The 18,312-nt window shown below is 41.1% G+C and overlaps 1 protein-coding gene across 1 annotated transcript in view; it reads right to left on the bottom strand.

Annotated features, from left to right (window-relative positions):
• Positions 1 to 3,618: 3,618 nt before the first annotated feature.
• The window catches only part of SRD5A1 (steroid-5-alpha-reductase, alpha polypeptide 1 (3-oxo-5 alpha-steroid delta 4-dehydrogenase alpha 1)), a 14,820-nt gene continuing 126 nt past the window's right edge, over positions 3,619 to 18,312 (bottom strand). The window contains 6 exon segments of the mRNA XM_014940764.1: positions 3,619 to 6,936; positions 8,715 to 8,865; positions 11,026 to 11,127; positions 15,616 to 15,782; positions 17,863 to 18,221; positions 18,223 to 18,297. Of these exon segments, the coding sequence (XP_014796250.1) occupies positions 6,870 to 6,936; positions 8,715 to 8,865; positions 11,026 to 11,127; positions 15,616 to 15,782; positions 17,863 to 18,221; positions 18,223 to 18,297 (921 nt within the window). The 3' untranslated portion in view covers positions 3,619 to 6,869.

Below are 18,312 nucleotides of genomic sequence, written 5' to 3'. Positions count from 1 at the left end.
TATCCCCCCCCCAAGAAAAAAAACCAAACAAACAAAACAAAACCAAAAAAACCCCCAAAAAAACCCCTCCCCCCCCCCCCCCCCCCCAAAATTGTAAGCTTCTGAAAGGCTGAATTTAAAAATTCTCTCTGTGAGTTTCCATCTTTCCTGGCCTGCACGACTGAGCACCATGGTAGCAAGTCAGGGTCTATGGCCCAGGTGCTGGCAAGGAACTGGTCTATTGCACCTTACTGAGGGCTACCATACTGGGGGCTGGAGGAGGCAGAGGATGATGAGCAGGAAGGTTAGCATCCCTTGTTGATTTACACGTGCAACAAAGACACAGATGACTAGTGAAGACCTCTGCTGATGACATTTGGGTGCTTTTTTGGGGGTGTATTCTTGCCTGCTTCTGCGGTCCACATCTGGGAGAAACATACCCTGAACTAGAGGAGGGGATTGTCCTTGAAATTGCTATTGTGACTAGTGATTTCTGCTCTAGGCAGTGCTTACTGGGGACTGGAAGCTATGATGCAATAGGTACCCAATAAGTCCACATCTGTGCAGTGCCACAATAAGGCAATTGAGAGCAGCATTTGACTGGATTTTACATGTTACAAAGTAATCTAGATAATCAGTTCATGTTTCTAGTCAGCCTAGTGTTAATGCAGACAAGTGCTAGAAGATAACATTATTACTTGATGAAAAATAAAGTATGGTTTGTTACCTGCAATGGACTTGTAATTTACCTTCTTGGATCTGTGTCAGAAATGAAATATTCAAGAAAATCCCTGAGATTTAGCCGCAGTAGGAGATGGGGTCACATTTGCAAAGGAGTTGCCTGTTTTGTCTACTTTGAATTGAAATTAAAAAGTGTTGCAGTGGCAATTATCTAGTATGAAAGATTAGGAAACAAAGTGCAATTACTTCACCTTTTTGGACTTTTGTTTGCAACCCTTTAAAAAGTAGCAATTATAGCATATTATCCATTGAGGCTTGAAATGTCTACCTCACAACACATTGCATGACAGTTTCAGTTTAAGAAAACAGCTTAAAGCAATTGACAAAAGACTTTTGCCTACAAGTGAAGTCTAATTGTTTTATTTTTCAATTTTATAAAATAAAACTTTGTATCAGGTTTGCACAGCAAGGTTTCAGTAGCGAGGGGGGCTACAGGGGTGGTTTCTGTGAAGATATGGTAGAAACCTCCCCCACGTCTGATAGAGCCAATGCCACCCAGCTCCAAGACAGACCTGCCACTGGCCAAGGCTGAGTCCATCAGTGATGGTGGTAGCACCTCAGTGAAAATATATTTAAGAAGTGGAAAAAAAACTGCTGCACAACAGCAGCCAGGGAAAGGAGTGAGAATCTGTGAAATAAACAGCTCTGCAGACCCCAAGGTCAGTGAAGAAAAGGGGGGAGGAGGTGCTCCAGGCATTGGAGCAGATATTCCCCTGCAGCTTGTGGTGAAGATCATGGTGAAACAGGCTGTCCCCACACAGGCCATGGAGGTCCACAATGGAGCAGATATCCACTGCAGCCCGTGGAGGACCGCATGCTGGAGCAGGTGGATGCCTGAAGGAGGCTGTGACCCTGTGGAAAGCCCATGCTGGAGAAGGCTCCTGGCAGGACCTGCAGCCCTCTGGAGAGAGGAGCCCACGCTGCAGTTTTGCAGGCAGGACTTGTGACCCTGTGGGAGACCCAGACTGGAGCAGTTCATGAAGAACTGCAATCCATGGGAAGGACTCACATTGCAGAAGTTCATGGAGGACAGTTTGCTGTGGGAGGAAGCCCACGCTGGAGCAGGGGAAGAATGCGAGGAGTCCTGCCCCTGAGGAGGAAGAAGTAATAGATACAACATGTGATGAACTAACCACAACCTCCATTCCCTGTCCCCCTGTGCTACTTCAGGGAACGAGATAGAGAATTCAGAAGTGAAGTTGAGCCTGGGAATAAGGGAGGGGTGGGGGAAGGTGTTTTGAGATTTTTTGTTATTTCTCATTACCCTACTCTGACTTTTGATTAGCAATAAATATAATTTCCCCAAGTAAGGTCTGCTTTGCCCATGGCAGTAATTGGTGAGTGATCTCCCTGTCCTTATCTGAACCCATGAGCCCTTCATCATATTTTTACTCCCCATGTCCAGCTGAAGAGGGAGTGATAGAGTGGCTTCGGTGGGCACCTGGCATCCAGCCAAGGTCAACCCACAACAAACTTGCATAAACACTTGCCTAATCAGGAGCAAATAACAATGAGAAAAATCGATAGCAACAGGAATGATGTGTTTTATAAAAAGCTTTTAAATTAGAGGAATTTACAGCATAATAGCAAAGAGGTTGAACAGGGTAAAGGAAAAAAGAGATCCTTTTAACCAAGAGTTTAAAGGGTAACAAATCAAGAAAGTAAGAAAGCTTAGGGGAGACCTTACTCCAGTATTTAAAGGGTGGCTACAAAGAAGATGGAGACCCCTTTTTACAAGGAGCCGCATGGAAAAGATGAGTTCAAGTTCCTCCTGGGGCGAGTCGGATTGGACATGAGGGAAGTTTTTCACAATAAGAACAGCCAGCCATTTCAATAATCCCCCAAGGGCAGTGGTGGATTCCCCAGCATTGGACACTTTTTAAGATTCAGCAGGACAGGAAGCTGGGACATCTTGTCTAGACCATGCTTTTGCCAAGAAAGTTTGGACCAGATAATCCTTGAGATGTCTCAACCTGGTGTTCTATGATTCTGTGGTAAATCAGGCAACAGATCTAATCTAGAAGTTTTTTGGCTTTTTGGTTGGGTTTTTGGGGGGGGGGGGGGGGGGGGGGGTTGTTGTTTTTTTAAGAAGCTAAACAGTTGCACAACTCTCAGATGCAAACCTTGTTTCAGGCTTATCCCTTCAGTTGTCTTGCATGACAATTTCCACAGCATGTGTGTGGGCACATACATGTTGATAGGTACATTGCATCACTACAAGGAGTGGTGCAATTTTACCCAGAGGTCTGCTTTCCTCACAAAACTGACTGATTTATGTAGGAGAGGCTGCCCTGACAAGTGCAACTGTTATTGGTAAAACTTAGTAGCATAGAACAGGCTGGGACATCCCCATACTAAAGTTATTAACATTTCAATTAACAAACAGGTGTTTGCTAGAGGTATTTTTCCCAAACAAGCTGTAAAAACTGTGGTAGGCATTCAGGATTTCTTGCCTGCTGAAAGAATGCAAGTTTGTATGACAAGTCATTTGTACACAACCTTCATTCCTCAGAAAGACGACATGCTGCTGAACAACAATTAAAATAGTTGAAACAGCAGGTGCTACAGTTGCTCCAAATTAAAAGTTCACCATGACCTAGCAGCAGAAGAGGAACCCAATGAGTAACCTCTGCTTCTGTTAATCTTTGCTCTAACCACAAGCATAGAACATCTCAACTATGTACTTTGTTTTACATGTATCACTAGACAAGTTGATCTTGCCACTTTTAATTACTTTGAGTGCAACATCTAGTTCACATGGCATCTAGGCTACTCTAGAACAACCTTACTATTACAGTCCTCAAGACCTCATTCGGCATAACAAAATTAATGGTACAACAGCCTTGGTCAACCTCTACAGGTTTGCAAGGATTACTAACAGAAAAAAAAAAAAAAGTATTCAAGCAGGACACTGCAAAACATATTTTATTGGTAGGAGATTTTTGGAAAAGATGTAGACAGTCTGAATAGAAGTGTCTCTGTTACAAGTTCTTACAGATATTATACCCAATAGCAAGCATACATGTTTTCTCCCAGAACAGAGTTCATGTTCACACTATGTAATTTCAAGAAAAATGTTTCAGTACCAGATATTTTCTAACAGAAAAATTGTCAAAGCTGCTGAAAAGGGAAGGGAGCAAGAGTGAAGTATGACAAATAAATGGGATATCGTTCAAACAAAAGGCAGTTCTAGCATTTGAGTGAGTTGATGGTATGCTTTTCACCAGTGTACCCAGGGTTTGAAATACAAGAATCGTATAATCATTTAGGTTGGAAAAGACACTTGAGATAGAGTGCAACCATTAATCTAGCACTGCCAAGTCCACCACTAAACCACATTCCGATGTGCACATCTGCACATCTTTTAAATACTTCCAGGAACTCAACCCCTTCCCTGGGCAGCCTGTTCCAATGCTTAATAACCCTTCTGGGGAGGAAGCTTTTCCTAATATCCACTCTAAACCTCCCTGGCACAACTTCAGGCCATTTCCTCTTGTCCTATTGCATGTTACTTGGGAGAATAGACCCTTCACCTCGCTACCACCTCCTTTCAGGTACTGGAGAGAGAGATAAAGTCTCCCCTCAGCCTCCTCTTCTCCAGGCTAAACAACCCAGTTCCTTCAGCCGCTTCTCACAAGACTTGTTCTTTAAAGAACTGCTCCCAATAAATTCTGTACTTTGCTTAAGGAAGGTTCCAGAAGTAAAATGACAACCTAAATATAAACACACCAAGAACAAAACCTTTTGCTTTTTATAGTCCAATTAACTAGAATTTCTAAACAAACTGACATTCACATCCCATAGACCTTAGCTTTTCCTCTTCTGTAAAAGGAGAAAGAACACGGGTAAGCTGTCAGAGCATCACTTTTCAGATTCCCATCCTGCTACAGGTAAACCATGAATTGACGTTACGTAAGCAAACCAGCTAAACTTTTAGTCAAGATAAATATTTAGCAGCATAGCACCAGAGTAAAACCAAGACATCAGAATAAGTTTTCTGTAAATGATGGTAAAAACCGCAGTAGAGAGCTACAGCTCTTGAATATAAGGAGACGTATTGAACATTAAGCAGCTTCTCCCACTGTTTACTATTAAAAGAATCCTTGTATTTTCAGAAAAGGCAAAAAAAAAACCCCAACAAAAAACAAATAACGAAGGTTGGCAGATTAGAGGCTAAAGTGCTGCACCCCTATCTTTTTTACTGGTTGGTTGTCCCACCAGTGATTTTTTAAAAACAAATATCGCTAAAGATGCAAGATAATAAATCACCATAAACTATGTAAGCATTATTTAAACACAGACTAGATGGTGCTCTCTGAACCTCGTAAAGTATTTTCTCTCCACCCCACCCTTAAAACAGATTTTGATAGCTGGATGATTTAGCCACCAAGATTTTAAGAACTGCCACAGGGATGGGATATGGCATAGAAATACCTAAATATGTTAGACTAGGTTTCTAAAGCACATTCTGAAGACAATTTTAAGTAATCCTATTGAACTTTTATTGTCCACTAACTCCACTTTAGCACTGAGGAATAAATCATTCTCCCCACCATGCTCTCCCTGGAGAACTTCATAACAGAGTGTTCATCAAGACTGCTAGGATCAAGTGTCAAATTCAAATGTGACAATAAAAACCAGGGATGTAAAACACTAAGGAAAGGCATAAACACTAAGGATGTTATTAAACAATTTGAGAATAGAGTAATAACACTAGCAAAGGAATGAGTATTCCTATGTTCTCCCAAAGCTGGATTTTTTGGATATCGGCTGAGAGCAGGATCAGTCATCCCAGTCAACATTATGAGGAGCGACTGTCAGTCCAAGTGCTTAGCTGTAGGTAAGTTCTCATCACAGCAGGACTAGTAGTTTCTCTCCCCTCCTTCGACTATTTCAGTCAATAACAGAAGATTATTTTTATTTTTTTAACACTTATTTATACCACTGAATAAATCCTCAATGAAAGCCAAGACTTAAGTGCAGTAAGTTCTGTAATAAACATGGCAGGAAGGAGAAGAAGAAACAGCTGTTAAGCAGAAGCTTGGATCACAAGTGTTCCTGAAGGTACTTTTTTTTTTTAAATTAATAAATACAATTCTAAACATAAAGTCCATCAAATATGTTACTTTGATTGCCACAGCAGTGTAACACATCAATGACAGAATTTTAAACTTTAGAGAAAGCTTACTGCAATACTACCCTGTAAAACTCAGCATCTGGCAAAATTATACTACCAATTTGTTTTGAAGAACATAACATACACAGTGTAAACAGCTCAGAGAACACTCAGCAAAAGTTTTTTTTCCATAGATTTCCAAAGTATATTATCAGCAGCATTTTGGGCTTTTGTGTGTTTTTTTTTGGTTTGGTTTTTTTTTTTGTTTGGTTTTTTTTTAAAGTCAGTATGCTTGAGATCCCATCATGTCTTTGAAACCCTTCTGGAGTCCTTCAGAAGAAAAACGTAGGGGGGTGAGGACCAACATTAATGAAGCAGCACTAAAAGATTCCAGATTTTTGGAATATAAAATCATCTAGACTATTATCAACAGGAGAAGGAAGACACTTGATTTTTTTTTTTAAAAGCATAGCAAGGAAATTTTATAAAAATACTAAGTTTTTTTAATAAAGTAAGTTAGAAAACATTGCACAGTTGTTAACAGTGCTGGACTGGCCTAAAAACAGTGTTGAGTGAGAAAACACATATTGAATATTGAGCTTGTTATGAAGTTTGAGAGATAGATGACAGTCTTAATCAATTTGAGAAATATAGCACTACAGCTGTTTATGTAAATGGCATTAAGTATTATCTATAGAGCGTCCATATCTGTGTAAGAGTGGAAACAGCAGAAGCCTGTGTAGGCAGAAAAGGAAGCATCAGAAGTCCTGTACAGTACTTCCCATGATATGAATTCAGATGCATTGCCCAATGTATTTGTGAAGGACCTCTGCTGTTGGAAAAGCCTTTCTGTTCCTATTCACCATGCCCACCAGATCCTGGGTTTTCATTAACAGGAAAAGCGGCAACTAATAGCAGCATTGATATAAAGGCTTTGTCACAGTGATGATCGAAGGACGTTGTTAACCAGCCAACACTTGCAAAGCGTTAGCTGTTGCAAGAAGCATTCACCAAAAAGTGTTAAAAGCACAGCTCAGTACAAAAAGGGGATCACAATTTTTCTGCACTTTGGGTAGTCTTCAAATTTCTCAAGGTACCACCTGAAAAACAAAGAGAGAAATCTGATGAGCACTGAATCTTCAAAATGCTGTCCAGGAAATTAAGTAATTTTATATTGTGGTCAATTTAATCCATATATTTTCTGGCAACAAACCAGAAAAATGCCTTAAGAACCTACTCTGGATAGAAAACTGCTACTTACTACCCTCATACTAATGACTTCTCATCACCAACTATAATGAAACAAAGTTACTGCTTCCAGCAATGGGAAATGAAACTGAACAGATCTGGCAAGAGCAGCCAGGGAAACAACAGCCTGTTGTAAAATGTAGATTGTTATCCATCCTGAGTATTTGTATTTTAGAAGCAGAGGGGAGCAGAGACTTTCAAAAGGATAACATGTTGAATTGTATAATGACTTCATGTGGAAGCAAGAGATACTTCCCATACTGGGGTGACGGACAGTCCTGTCCTGAACATCTTCAGTTCCAGTCAGGATGTAGATAATCAAACTGAGTGTGACAAACATCACACTAGCCTTACTGCTAATCTCCCTCAAAGAGCATCACTATTTTCAAATCCAGACAATTTTAAAAGACTTAATACTCAGTGCTACCAAATGTTATTATTTGTCTGGTCAACCTTATATAATAAATAAATTTACTCCCATTTTCAAATATTTATTCTTCTGCTTCTCCAAAATAAAAAAAAAGGAGGAAATTAACTTTGCTCCTCAAAGATGCAGGTATTCATATTATCAATAGCTAATTGCAAGATTGAAGCTGGAATAAGCAAAGAACAAAATATGCAGTGCATGACTACCTGCAACTGTGGGCTACCAGCATTATGCTATTTATCCTTTCCAGCCATTTATTCTAGGTTTTTCACACTAACCAAGCTATACCAAAATATGTCTTCATTTGTATGGATTTGCTACGTTCAATTGGGGTTGTTTTTTTCCTGTACCCCTCTTCCATTTTTATGGATTTTCCTTTAGTGGAAATTACTTCCTTCACCAACGCTGTGCTTTTCATAATGCCCTATAGGAGTTCTGTCAAGACTTAAGATAGACAGAAACCAACCACGGAATTTGAGCCTAAAGAACGCAATACACAAAGAATCAGAATCATAAAATGGTTAGAGTTGGAAGGGACCTTAGAGATCATCTAGTTCCAACCCCCCTGGTTGGAACCAAAATAAGACTAAGGTGTTCAAATTCTTTTAAACATGCTATTTCTTTTAAGAAACAAGTCCTCTCAAACTATGGTATTTCTGTTAGCAGGAAAGTCACATTATGAACACAGTACGTTCAGTCAGGCTGTTTAATTACAGAGCAGAGACTTTATTAAATATCATCTCCCAAAATTGTCTACACAATTTGGTTATAGACAATATGATACAGACTGAACTAGAAAGGATGCCTGTAACAGAAACCATGAGAGTGATTTTCAAAATTTTAATATTATAGAAACAAGTTTGAGCTGCAAAGAAAAGTAGAGTATATGATCGAGTAAAGAATTTTCCTAAATGTGTCTATAATCTTTACAGGTTCTGGATGAACTATGTTCATCTAAAGGCCATTATTTTGACCATCTCATTGTACACTCTGATTTATGCTCCTTATACTTAGTACTATCCCTTTGAAATACTGCTAGTGCTTAACACTACTTAGAGTATCCTCTATCATATTCTCTACTGCAATAGCAAAGTCTTCTACAAGACTTGCTCTGCAACATTTCCATGGGATGAGGCATATTTTGTAAACTGGAAATGAAGTGTGGCATAGAGACAACAGAAATTAAAAGACACAAACACTTACTCGTGGTGCTGTTTTGCCCTTGAGCTCAAGATGAAAAGCGTACACAAAGCAAATGCAAGGCTTTCAAAGGTGCAGCAGGCAAGGGCAAACCCAAACCATTCCAGGATCTCTCCAAAGAAGTTGGCTCCACTGACATACTCAAACATTCCTCCTAAAAGCAGGACAGAGTTATCTTTGAATTACAGTGCTCTTGGAATATCTCCAATGCAATCTCTTGGTGTAAGTCCAATAAGAGTTATATCACCAATCTCTATTTATATAATTTTAAAGGCAATAGAAGCAGTGTTTTTCGGTTCGAGCTGTACTATGAAGGATCACTTCAGACCTCATTCTAAGACAGACCTTCTCCAGCTCTATTTTTCCTCTTTAAATCATGGAAGAAAGCAGATTTGCCAATATCAGGAGCGATTTCATGCCTCTGTAAATAATTAACAATGACATCAAGCCGGTTCTTTGATCATAAACTAAACCTTTTTTAAAATAGGCAAAAATGGAAAATATGCTCCCCTTTAAGAGTCACAAAAAATACTCCTAGGGTTAATTAGATCAAAGAAATTAAACATTGTATGCTAAGTAATTTAGATATTAAGTTAATTATGAAAAATATTATTATGGATTAATGTTCCAAATTCATCCTCTATCTTATAATGTGTTGCCCTTTTGTTCCTGTCCCCCACCAGGTCTACTACTTCAGCCCTGACACTCAGTGAAATAATTAATTAGCAGTCTGCATTACATGTGGTTTATGGCCAATTATGCATAAACAGTCAGTACTCACCTGATGGAAATTTTATAAAAGAAGAACTTTCACCCTGATTCCAAAGTCAGTGTACAAATTGGTAACATCTCAATATGTGTTTTACCAGTGGGACTAAACAAACACATATTTGCTAAGTGCAATGAAGGACATGTTTTGACCTTAATTACTTTGCTTTTATGACAAAAGAGAGGCAGAATTCTAGCACTTAAATTGGATAAGCAATATCAAAAAGACCAACTCCTAATTGTGTAGCAAATAACATCTGATTTCCTTCAGAAAATAAATATAATTTTTGTATACTGACTATAGCACGGTATGTTAATATTAATTTTTTATATGGGCACTTGGATTAACATCTATTAAAGATATGAAATTAACTTCTTGGTGAAAAGTAACAATCTACTGTCTTCTACACCTATTTTTCCCAGTTTTATTAAAAAAAAATAAATCACTAAAATCCAAGAGAGCACAACAACTAAAGGAAAAAAACTCAGAGAAACAGAATTCAGAGGTAGCTATGATTCCTCTGCTCTCACTGAGTTTAATGTACCTGGAAGAGTATAATGCTTCCAAAAATGTCAATAAGTATTAACACTTAAGTGCTATGTAAGAAGTACTTTAATTGCCTTCATTTTCCCATGAAGGCCAGAACTTATAATGCCTAACTTCCTTTGGATTTCTGTCCTCTCTTCCCTGTCTCTCTCTTACCACAGCAGTAGTTTCTCTCTGATCACCTGGTTACCTCCCTCTCACCCGTGGAACAACATGAGATGGGCCAGCCACACAGGGTTGCATAAGTGGCTGAGTGCTTTCTGCCTGCCCCCCCTGCTGGGATGATAATTTAAGTCCTCCTTCTCCACCCATCTGCTGATTCTCATGGAAGCTGTGGAATGCCATGTTATATTTTTACCACTTCTTAAAAATACAATCAAAGTTGGTCAAAAATTCAAAGACTCACACAATATATGTGATATCATGAAATAGATCCCTTAGAATACTTGGCTTAGAGGAAAAAGTTTCCCACGCTATGAAATCACTTTTTAAGGCAGACAGGTGGCTATTTCCAGTATCCTCTCTATCATAAATGACTATTTCCCCTAAAATACACCAAGCTCTAGGAGGCTGTCTTTACACAGAATCATTTGAGGTTGGAAGGGACCTCTTGAGATCATCTAGTCCAACTACCCCCAGCTCAAGCAGTGAGCTAGAGCAGGTTGCCCAGGACCATGACCAGTCAGGTTTTGAGTATCTCTACAGATGGAGACTCCACAACATCTGAGCAACCTTTTCCAGTGTTTGACCACTCTCACAGCAAAAAGCATATTCAGACAGAACTTCATGCGTTTTAATTTGTGCCCAGTGCCTCTGGTGCTGTCAAAGAAGAGCCTGGTTCTCTCTGCTTCATTCCTGCCCATTAGGTAGGTGTATACATCAATAAGATTCCCCCTGAGCCTTCTATTCTTCAGGCTGAAGAGTCCTAGTTCTCTCAGCCTCTCCTGATAGGAGACATGCTTCTTTTGATATAGAAGTTTCTGTAACATTTTCACTCACCTCTTGGTATCTTGTAACCAGTTTCCCCTGGTTTTCTCAGATTTCTGAGTATATGATCAGAATGAATATTGATTGCCATGCCGACTAACCACCCTATAAAGCCTGAAGAGAAATTAAAATTAGTAATTTTTAATTTAAATTAGTATCTTTAATACACTGAGCTGAAGTGCTTGATCAGAAAAAACAAACTACAGTCTTATCACACATTAGGCATATTATCTCAAAGCAGTAATAATGTACACAGTATAAGCAAGTCTAGTGACATCCTGCACAATCCCAATCCCACACTGAGCTCTTCAGTCAGTAAGGCTCACAGTAATCAGTAGGTTTCTAGATAGAAACAGTACTTGAAATATAAAGCTTATTCTTATGTTGCTAGACTTTTACATAAGCATACATGTGCACATATACAGATGTAATGTGTGTATTTCCCTAACTTCCACATAGAAAAATCAAATACATAAAGATTTTAAGCACTGAAAGAATCAGCCATTCAGATTCCTGTCAAATGGACACATCTTGGTGTTGTCCTCCCCATCTTTTTTTTTATACTGACAATATACTAGCAGTTCTACAGCAGATTTCATTGCATAGAAAGCCATAATAAAATTGTGAAGGAATTGTCCACTTTTTACTGTTCTCATGTCATTTGGCAAGACAGCTTAACCATTTATACCAGGTTTTCATAGAAACCAAGATTATAGTAGCACTCTGCGTAGAATCATAGAATGGTTTGGGTTGGAAGAGACCTTAAAGATCATCTAATTCCAACTCCCTGCCACGGGCTGGTACAACTTCCACTGGATCAGGTTGCTCAAAACCCCATTCAACCTGGCCTTGTTGCCATAACCGCATAGGTTAAATCAAAAGGAATTCAGGACAAATTCAGTATTTTCATGCTTCCATTTTGAGTCTCTGGCTACATCCTATCCTCCTTTGAAGGAAGTATTCCTCGTTGCTAGGAGCAGACAACGTTGGGGTCTGATGGTAGATGGTATTGCTTTGAATCCATCTCCAAAGCCATCGCGTTTTATTTAAATTACGGAGTAAATCCTAGTGAAGTGCTTCTAGAACAAAGTCACTTCACACTCCAGATACAGAAATCTTTGCCTTTTTGCACCCATAACTTGTGTTTTTCAGACAATTCTCTTTCAATACAGAGAAGCCCAGTAGTATGACCATCAGTGTATAACCAGAGGTATAAGGCCATGTTACAGGACTAGTAGGCTGTCAGAGTATAGTTTACCAAGACTTAAGCTTATTTTGAAGTGAAGCTACCAAGGTAAGTGGACCTTGCCTCTCAAACTGTTAAGACAGACATCTTTCTTCCCTCAATCCCTTGTGGGCTATGTTTACCTAAAGGACATAGCTGTCTGCTTCCACATGGATTAGGAGGAAATAACTACACCGCAGAGAAACTGAGGTTTTTGCATGCAAGCTCTTTCCATATTTACCTATCCAAATAAAAAAAATTTGTTTAAAGAGCTTGTTACAGTTTGCTTAAATTACAAGACTCATAGCCAAATTTAGTCCTGTGAACAAGCACGTTTCTTAGCCTTTTGTTCACACTGCACAGGGCAGTACGTTTCCACTAGCAATCCACATCTGTGGATGCCATACCCACAGTGTCTTTTACAGTAAAATTTTAATCATAACTCTTTCAACTATACATTCAATACAATTATACCATCATAAAACAGATTAGATGAATGTGATGAGCAGTTCACAGACCAATTCATATAATGACAACATTTGAAAACACAGGATGAATAATTCAAATGCTGTTGAATTCTACTTTCAAGAAAGCCAATCATTTTAACGTTTTCCTTCAAAACAGATCTCTACCCAAACAGATTATTGAACTCCAACTGCATCCAGCAATAAAAATAGTTTGCTTCTCTTAGCACTGGTAGTTAGGTATCAATTTGCTAATTGCTGCAGAAGATTGAGACTACCTTGGAAAACAAGGGATGTTACTTATACAACTAAATAAGTAAGTCATTATCTCTATCCATACAATAATCTGAAAGGAAATTTCATAACAAGCACAGAAATTAATTGCATTTAAATGTAAACAATATTTCTGCTAGTTTGCTTCAGTATTAGCATGAGGAAAAACCTATACTGAAAGTTAGAAATTCATTACTCTTCCTAGAACTGATACTTTCTCAAAAGAGGAAATGAGACACCCTTTGATTCCTCTGAAATGCCACAGTAATTTTGGAGAATGTTACCTGTGCATTCCATACTGGTATCTGTAAATGAGTATATGAACTACTAAGAACTTGTCAGATAGTGCAAAGAGACTGGGACTTGCTTTAAGAGTGTCCAATTACTATAGAAGACTAGTTTGATTCTGTGCATTTTTTTTTTTACACCTCCTATTTGAAAACTACCACATCAGAAGGGAACAAACAAATCTCTCTTTGTGGATGACAACAATCCCATGAGCATAGGCTATTTTCACAGCACCCCTCTCCAGTTTGAAGATCCACTTTTCCCTGAACTACTGCATAACCACATTCCCTGTGTCCACCCTCTGTGAGAATGGTATTTCACTGTCCTCACCCTCAAATTCTCACCCCAGCTGAGCCCTAGGACTGCACTCTACAAAGTCAAGAGCCAGGTATGTACCATGATCTGCATGACTTGGCTTCCACCTAAGGCAAATGCAGATATGTAAACAGGAAGGGAGCCACAGCGTGCTCCAGTGGATTCTCAGACCCACAGGATGCACTACGCAACAGAGGTGACCTCATGAGACTATTAAAGTCAAGAAGCTTTTCACCTTCACCAGGATAAACCTGGGGGTTAAGGAGTGGGTTCATACTGGGAAAATACTTGCACAAGAAGGACAGTAACTAGGTCTATATTGCCAAACCACCTAATGCAACAGAAGAGTATGTACGTGTTGTTGTTCCAGTGCCTTCTTCACCCTCGCCCATATAGACTCTCACGCACAAAGACCAACTCCTGCTCTGCAGGCTATTTCAGAGTGACAGTATGGTAACTGCTGTCTGGCTCACCTTCCCACCTTGGGTTTCAAGAATATGGAGTGGAAGATACCATATAGAAACAGAAGGCGACCAGCTTCTACAGCTTCAATGAAAGTGCCTAGAAGATGCTTCAGGTGAACCAGTGCTTCATCTCAGATTGCATGGTTAGCCTTTCCAAGAAGGCACAAGATCATCTGGAGCATCGAGATGTCTATGGATATCAGAAGACATACCGACTAATCATCATCCCTGGGTCACGACCACACCCGGGTATGGACAATGCCCATGCTCTCTTCATGTCTGTTCTGTGTAGAGAGTAGAGATGGCATGTGTGCTTGGTTGCCAGATCATGCAACAGACTAGGTGCTGATGTTCTGTCACCTGCACCTTTTGAGTTATAGATACTGCTCACAGAGCTGCTGTGAAGAAAAGCGTTTCAATATGCTGAAGGGTTAGCCATCAACATTAGAAGGAAGTAGTCGAATGGGGATTTGAAGGAGTAAGAAAAGACATATGACATACTGCAAAGGGTTTGATGAAGCTAAAGCAAGCAAAGGAAGGAAGGAATTTCCAACTAGAAGTGCAGACAAATTAGGAAAGAACCCAAGGGAGAAACATGCAGGTACATATTGCCCCTGTTTGTAGCATTGCCTGCTTCAGGATATCATGGGTACTCTTGGTGACTTCACAAGATTTTTATTGGCACATACGCATAAGGTACCTGCTGAAAGATTATGAACTTGTCCCCACATTGGTTTGCAAGCTCATGGTTTAATCAACAAAACATTTCCATTTCCCCTGGAAACAGATTAGTTCACTGCTCTGAACTAAACTAGCACACGGTCCTGAGAAACCATGAGGGAACCACGTCAAAACTGTATTGCTGCTTGAAATCAATTACTGGTGTAGATAAAAAGCTATTGCTTTCTCATGTTTAACTCCTAAACATCTGAAAACAGACAGTCAATCTGTATGCTAAGGCTCCACAGAGAACACATCAGTTGTTTGAAGCCTCCCACCATGGTGGCTCATCAGTCTTACTTCTCCAAATTCCTGCTTTCACTGCAAATTTATCTCATTTCAGCTTCCGATTACTGAACTTTGTTTGGCTGTTACTAGTAAACACTCTCCCATTTCTCTTCCACATGTAACTTTATTATATACACTGAAGAAGTATTTTGTTAGCTCTCAGCAAATATGCTTTCTTGCTAGTGTTGTTTTCTAATCTTCTACTTTTTTTTTTTAATTAATTTAAACAGAGGCTTAAAGACACTGCCAGATGTTTTTGAAGAACTAGAACATAATAGTCCAGTTCTTCAGGGAGTATGCAGAGTACAATACAGAGTATTGTATTTTTTTATTTTACAGCTGTGACCACAATACAATACATGACCCATATTCACTTTGGCATTAAAGAATAAAGATGACCATCAGCTCATCTAGCACTGACATTCTGAGAAATGTCATTGTGGTCACAGTATGAGAAATATTATAAAACAGGACTGAAGATATTATAAAATTATAATAAAAAATTAAAAGCTGTGAAGACAAAGAAAAACTACTTCTAATGTCCTCATAACATGTTTTAACTCACCTGTAATGAAAATTGGATCTTTTAACCAGCCTGAAGGGTATTTTGCATAGTTGGTTAGGCTCCGGCCTTGCAGGTATCCATTATAAGCACAGAACAGAAGCGCTAGCACAAAAGTGAAAAATGGCGTTGGTTTTCCTGCCCGGATGAGAAGAGGAAAGATGAGCGACCTATAGTGAACAAAGGAGGAACAATTGTTGTATGAACAAATAGAAGATACTCTTGGGATCCAAAACTGCAATCCATAGTCCAAGTTTGCTTTCCAAACTCTTAGTGGAGACTTCAGTCCTCCCAGTGCAGAAGAATAGTCACTTGCTTTAACACCTAAATATTAATTTTGTTGCCTAATTGAAATCACAAGACCTGTCCTCTCGCCCCTTACAAGAGAAATTTTGAACTTTTTATCCAAGACAATTAGTTTGACAAGAGCAGTAAAGGCAACAGCAGCTTTTTTTCCTCCTTTGTTTCTAAATCCTCAGTGGTATCATCAAGCTTTCTGGAAAGAGCCAGGTCTCACAATCCTACACCAAGTTCACCGGCACTTCCAGGGGGAAAGTCAATCCCCTTGAAGTTAACCTAATTGAGCTCAGTTTCCTCCTTGCCTTACAAGTTACTTAAAAACTTTAATTGCTTTGCCTTTACCATCTTGGTCTGCCCTATCACACCTGTTAAAGATATGGCAAATCCACAATTGCCATCCCAGTTGGGAAACATATCTTGAGTGCTTCTCCCAGAGGATTATGTGAGTAAACAAACAAGCTCAGCAGGTGAATATTTTTGTGCCCTGCCTCATAACCAGCCAACTCCCAATCGTTTATCGATTTAATGACAATCTAGAATGACATAGGAACAGGATTACCAAAGCCTGAGCATCCTTCACGTGTACTCCAGCTACCCAAGGACTACTGCTTCAAAGGAGCCTTTCCAGAGGAAGCAAAACCAGAACAGATTTCCCGAAAGCATAATAAGTTCATTAATACGATTATTTAAAGCCTGCCACATTGCAACAAATGGAATTGGACAACAGAGGTCTCTTCCAGTCTATATTCACCTACAGAGCAGTCCCTCAGCCTGGCAACAGGAATAAGCGACAGGAAAAGAGAAACTGGGGCACAGCTCACCTTTCTGCCTTGTGTTTCTAGCTGTTCCCAGACAGCGAGCGTTAGTTAAGATCCCATGCCAAAGACAATCATCTCTAACTTCTCAAGAATGGTAAAGGTAGAAGTAAAGACACGCTCCTGGGTTTGCAGAGCCAGCCAGCCACCAGCCCAACCGTACGTCACATCCCTCTCGACTGCAAGGGTGTGCAATACTTTTGGTCAAAAGCAACAGCCTCTTGCTACAAGCGCTGGAGAACAGCCATGTATCAGCCACACTCTTCACTTAAAGTTAGCCTGGCAAACCCACCTCTGCTGTGTTAGCACAGGAGCAAAACTACTTGCAGAGTATTACTGGTAACTATTGTCAATGGCTTGAAGAGAACGGCAAAAATCTTATCTGAGCTCCACCTCAGCTGTCTTCTCCCAAGCAGTTTTACCAGATACCATGGACTACACAGCAGCACGGGGCACTCTGCCTCAGCTTTGCCGGTATCGCAATGAATCACTGGATATCGCGAGCTGGAAGGCATCCCGAGGATAGTCAGGTTCAACTTGAAAGACATCACTGGCAAACAGCTACAGTTTCACAATATTTAATTTATATGATATCAGCATCCTGCTGATACCAGCATCAGCCCTGATCTTCCCTTCTTTGAACGCTGGTCCTTAAGACTACCTGCCCAAGCCACTGCTTGAAGGGGGTCTGTGAGAGGAGGCAGAGCTCTAGGTGGAGAGGACACCGCAGGCTGAGAGATCACCAAACGCTCGTTTTTTACACCATTTCCAAAAGGCACCGCAGCACCCCACCACCCCGCAGCCAAACAGAGCGGCAGTTCCTTGCTCAGCTCACACAGAGTCACAGAACACCTTAACGGAAAGGAGCAGGAAAGGCTTTAGTGATTACTACATTAAATAACACACGTTAATTAACAGCAGAATACCAATCCCTACCATCAGAAAACTGCATTAAGGCGTTTCTATCAAGACCGGCCCCAGTAACCGCGCTTCTCCCGCCACCGACCACCCCCCACCCCCGCCTTTCGGGAGCGGGAGCCCCCGGAAGGGGACACGCCGACCCTACCCCAGAGCTCCACCGGTGCCCCCTTCCCCGCCCCGTCCCGTCCCGTCCCGTCCCATCGAAGGGCCGCACCTGTGCGCGTAGTGCAGGACGAAGCAGCCCAGCAGCAGGCGGTTGGGCCAGGCGGCGGAGGTGTCCCCCCCGCAGGCGGCCAGCCCCACCGGGACGAGGAGGGAGGGCAGCTCCTGCAGCGCCCAGGCGAGGCGGGCGGGCAGCGGCCAGCCGAAGCGCCGGGAGGAGTACCGGCCGTAGGGCATGGGGATGAAGCGGAGGAGCAGGCCGGAGACGACGCCCAGCAGCACCAGCCCGCAGGAGAGCAGCTCCAGCAGCCGCCGCTCCTCCGGGCCCGACACCCGCCGCCAGAACCCGCACACGCCGGCCGCCCCCATGGCGCGCTGGGGGCGCGCGCCCCGCCGCCTCCATTCATTACCCGGCCCGGCGACACGCCCGCCGCCGCCGCGGACCAATCGGCGCCGGGGGCCGGGGCGTGGCTGGCTCCGCCCCTCCCTTTCCGCCCGCCCG

This window comes from Calidris pugnax, unplaced genomic scaffold (assembly GCF_001431845.1).
Source record: "Calidris pugnax isolate Ruff unplaced genomic scaffold, ASM143184v1 scaffold8, whole genome shotgun sequence".
NCBI classification, from domain to species: Eukaryota; Metazoa; Chordata; class Aves; order Charadriiformes; family Scolopacidae; genus Calidris; species Calidris pugnax.
Note: the sequence above shows the minus strand (reverse complement) of the source record. Positions and strands in the feature narration are given on the sequence as shown.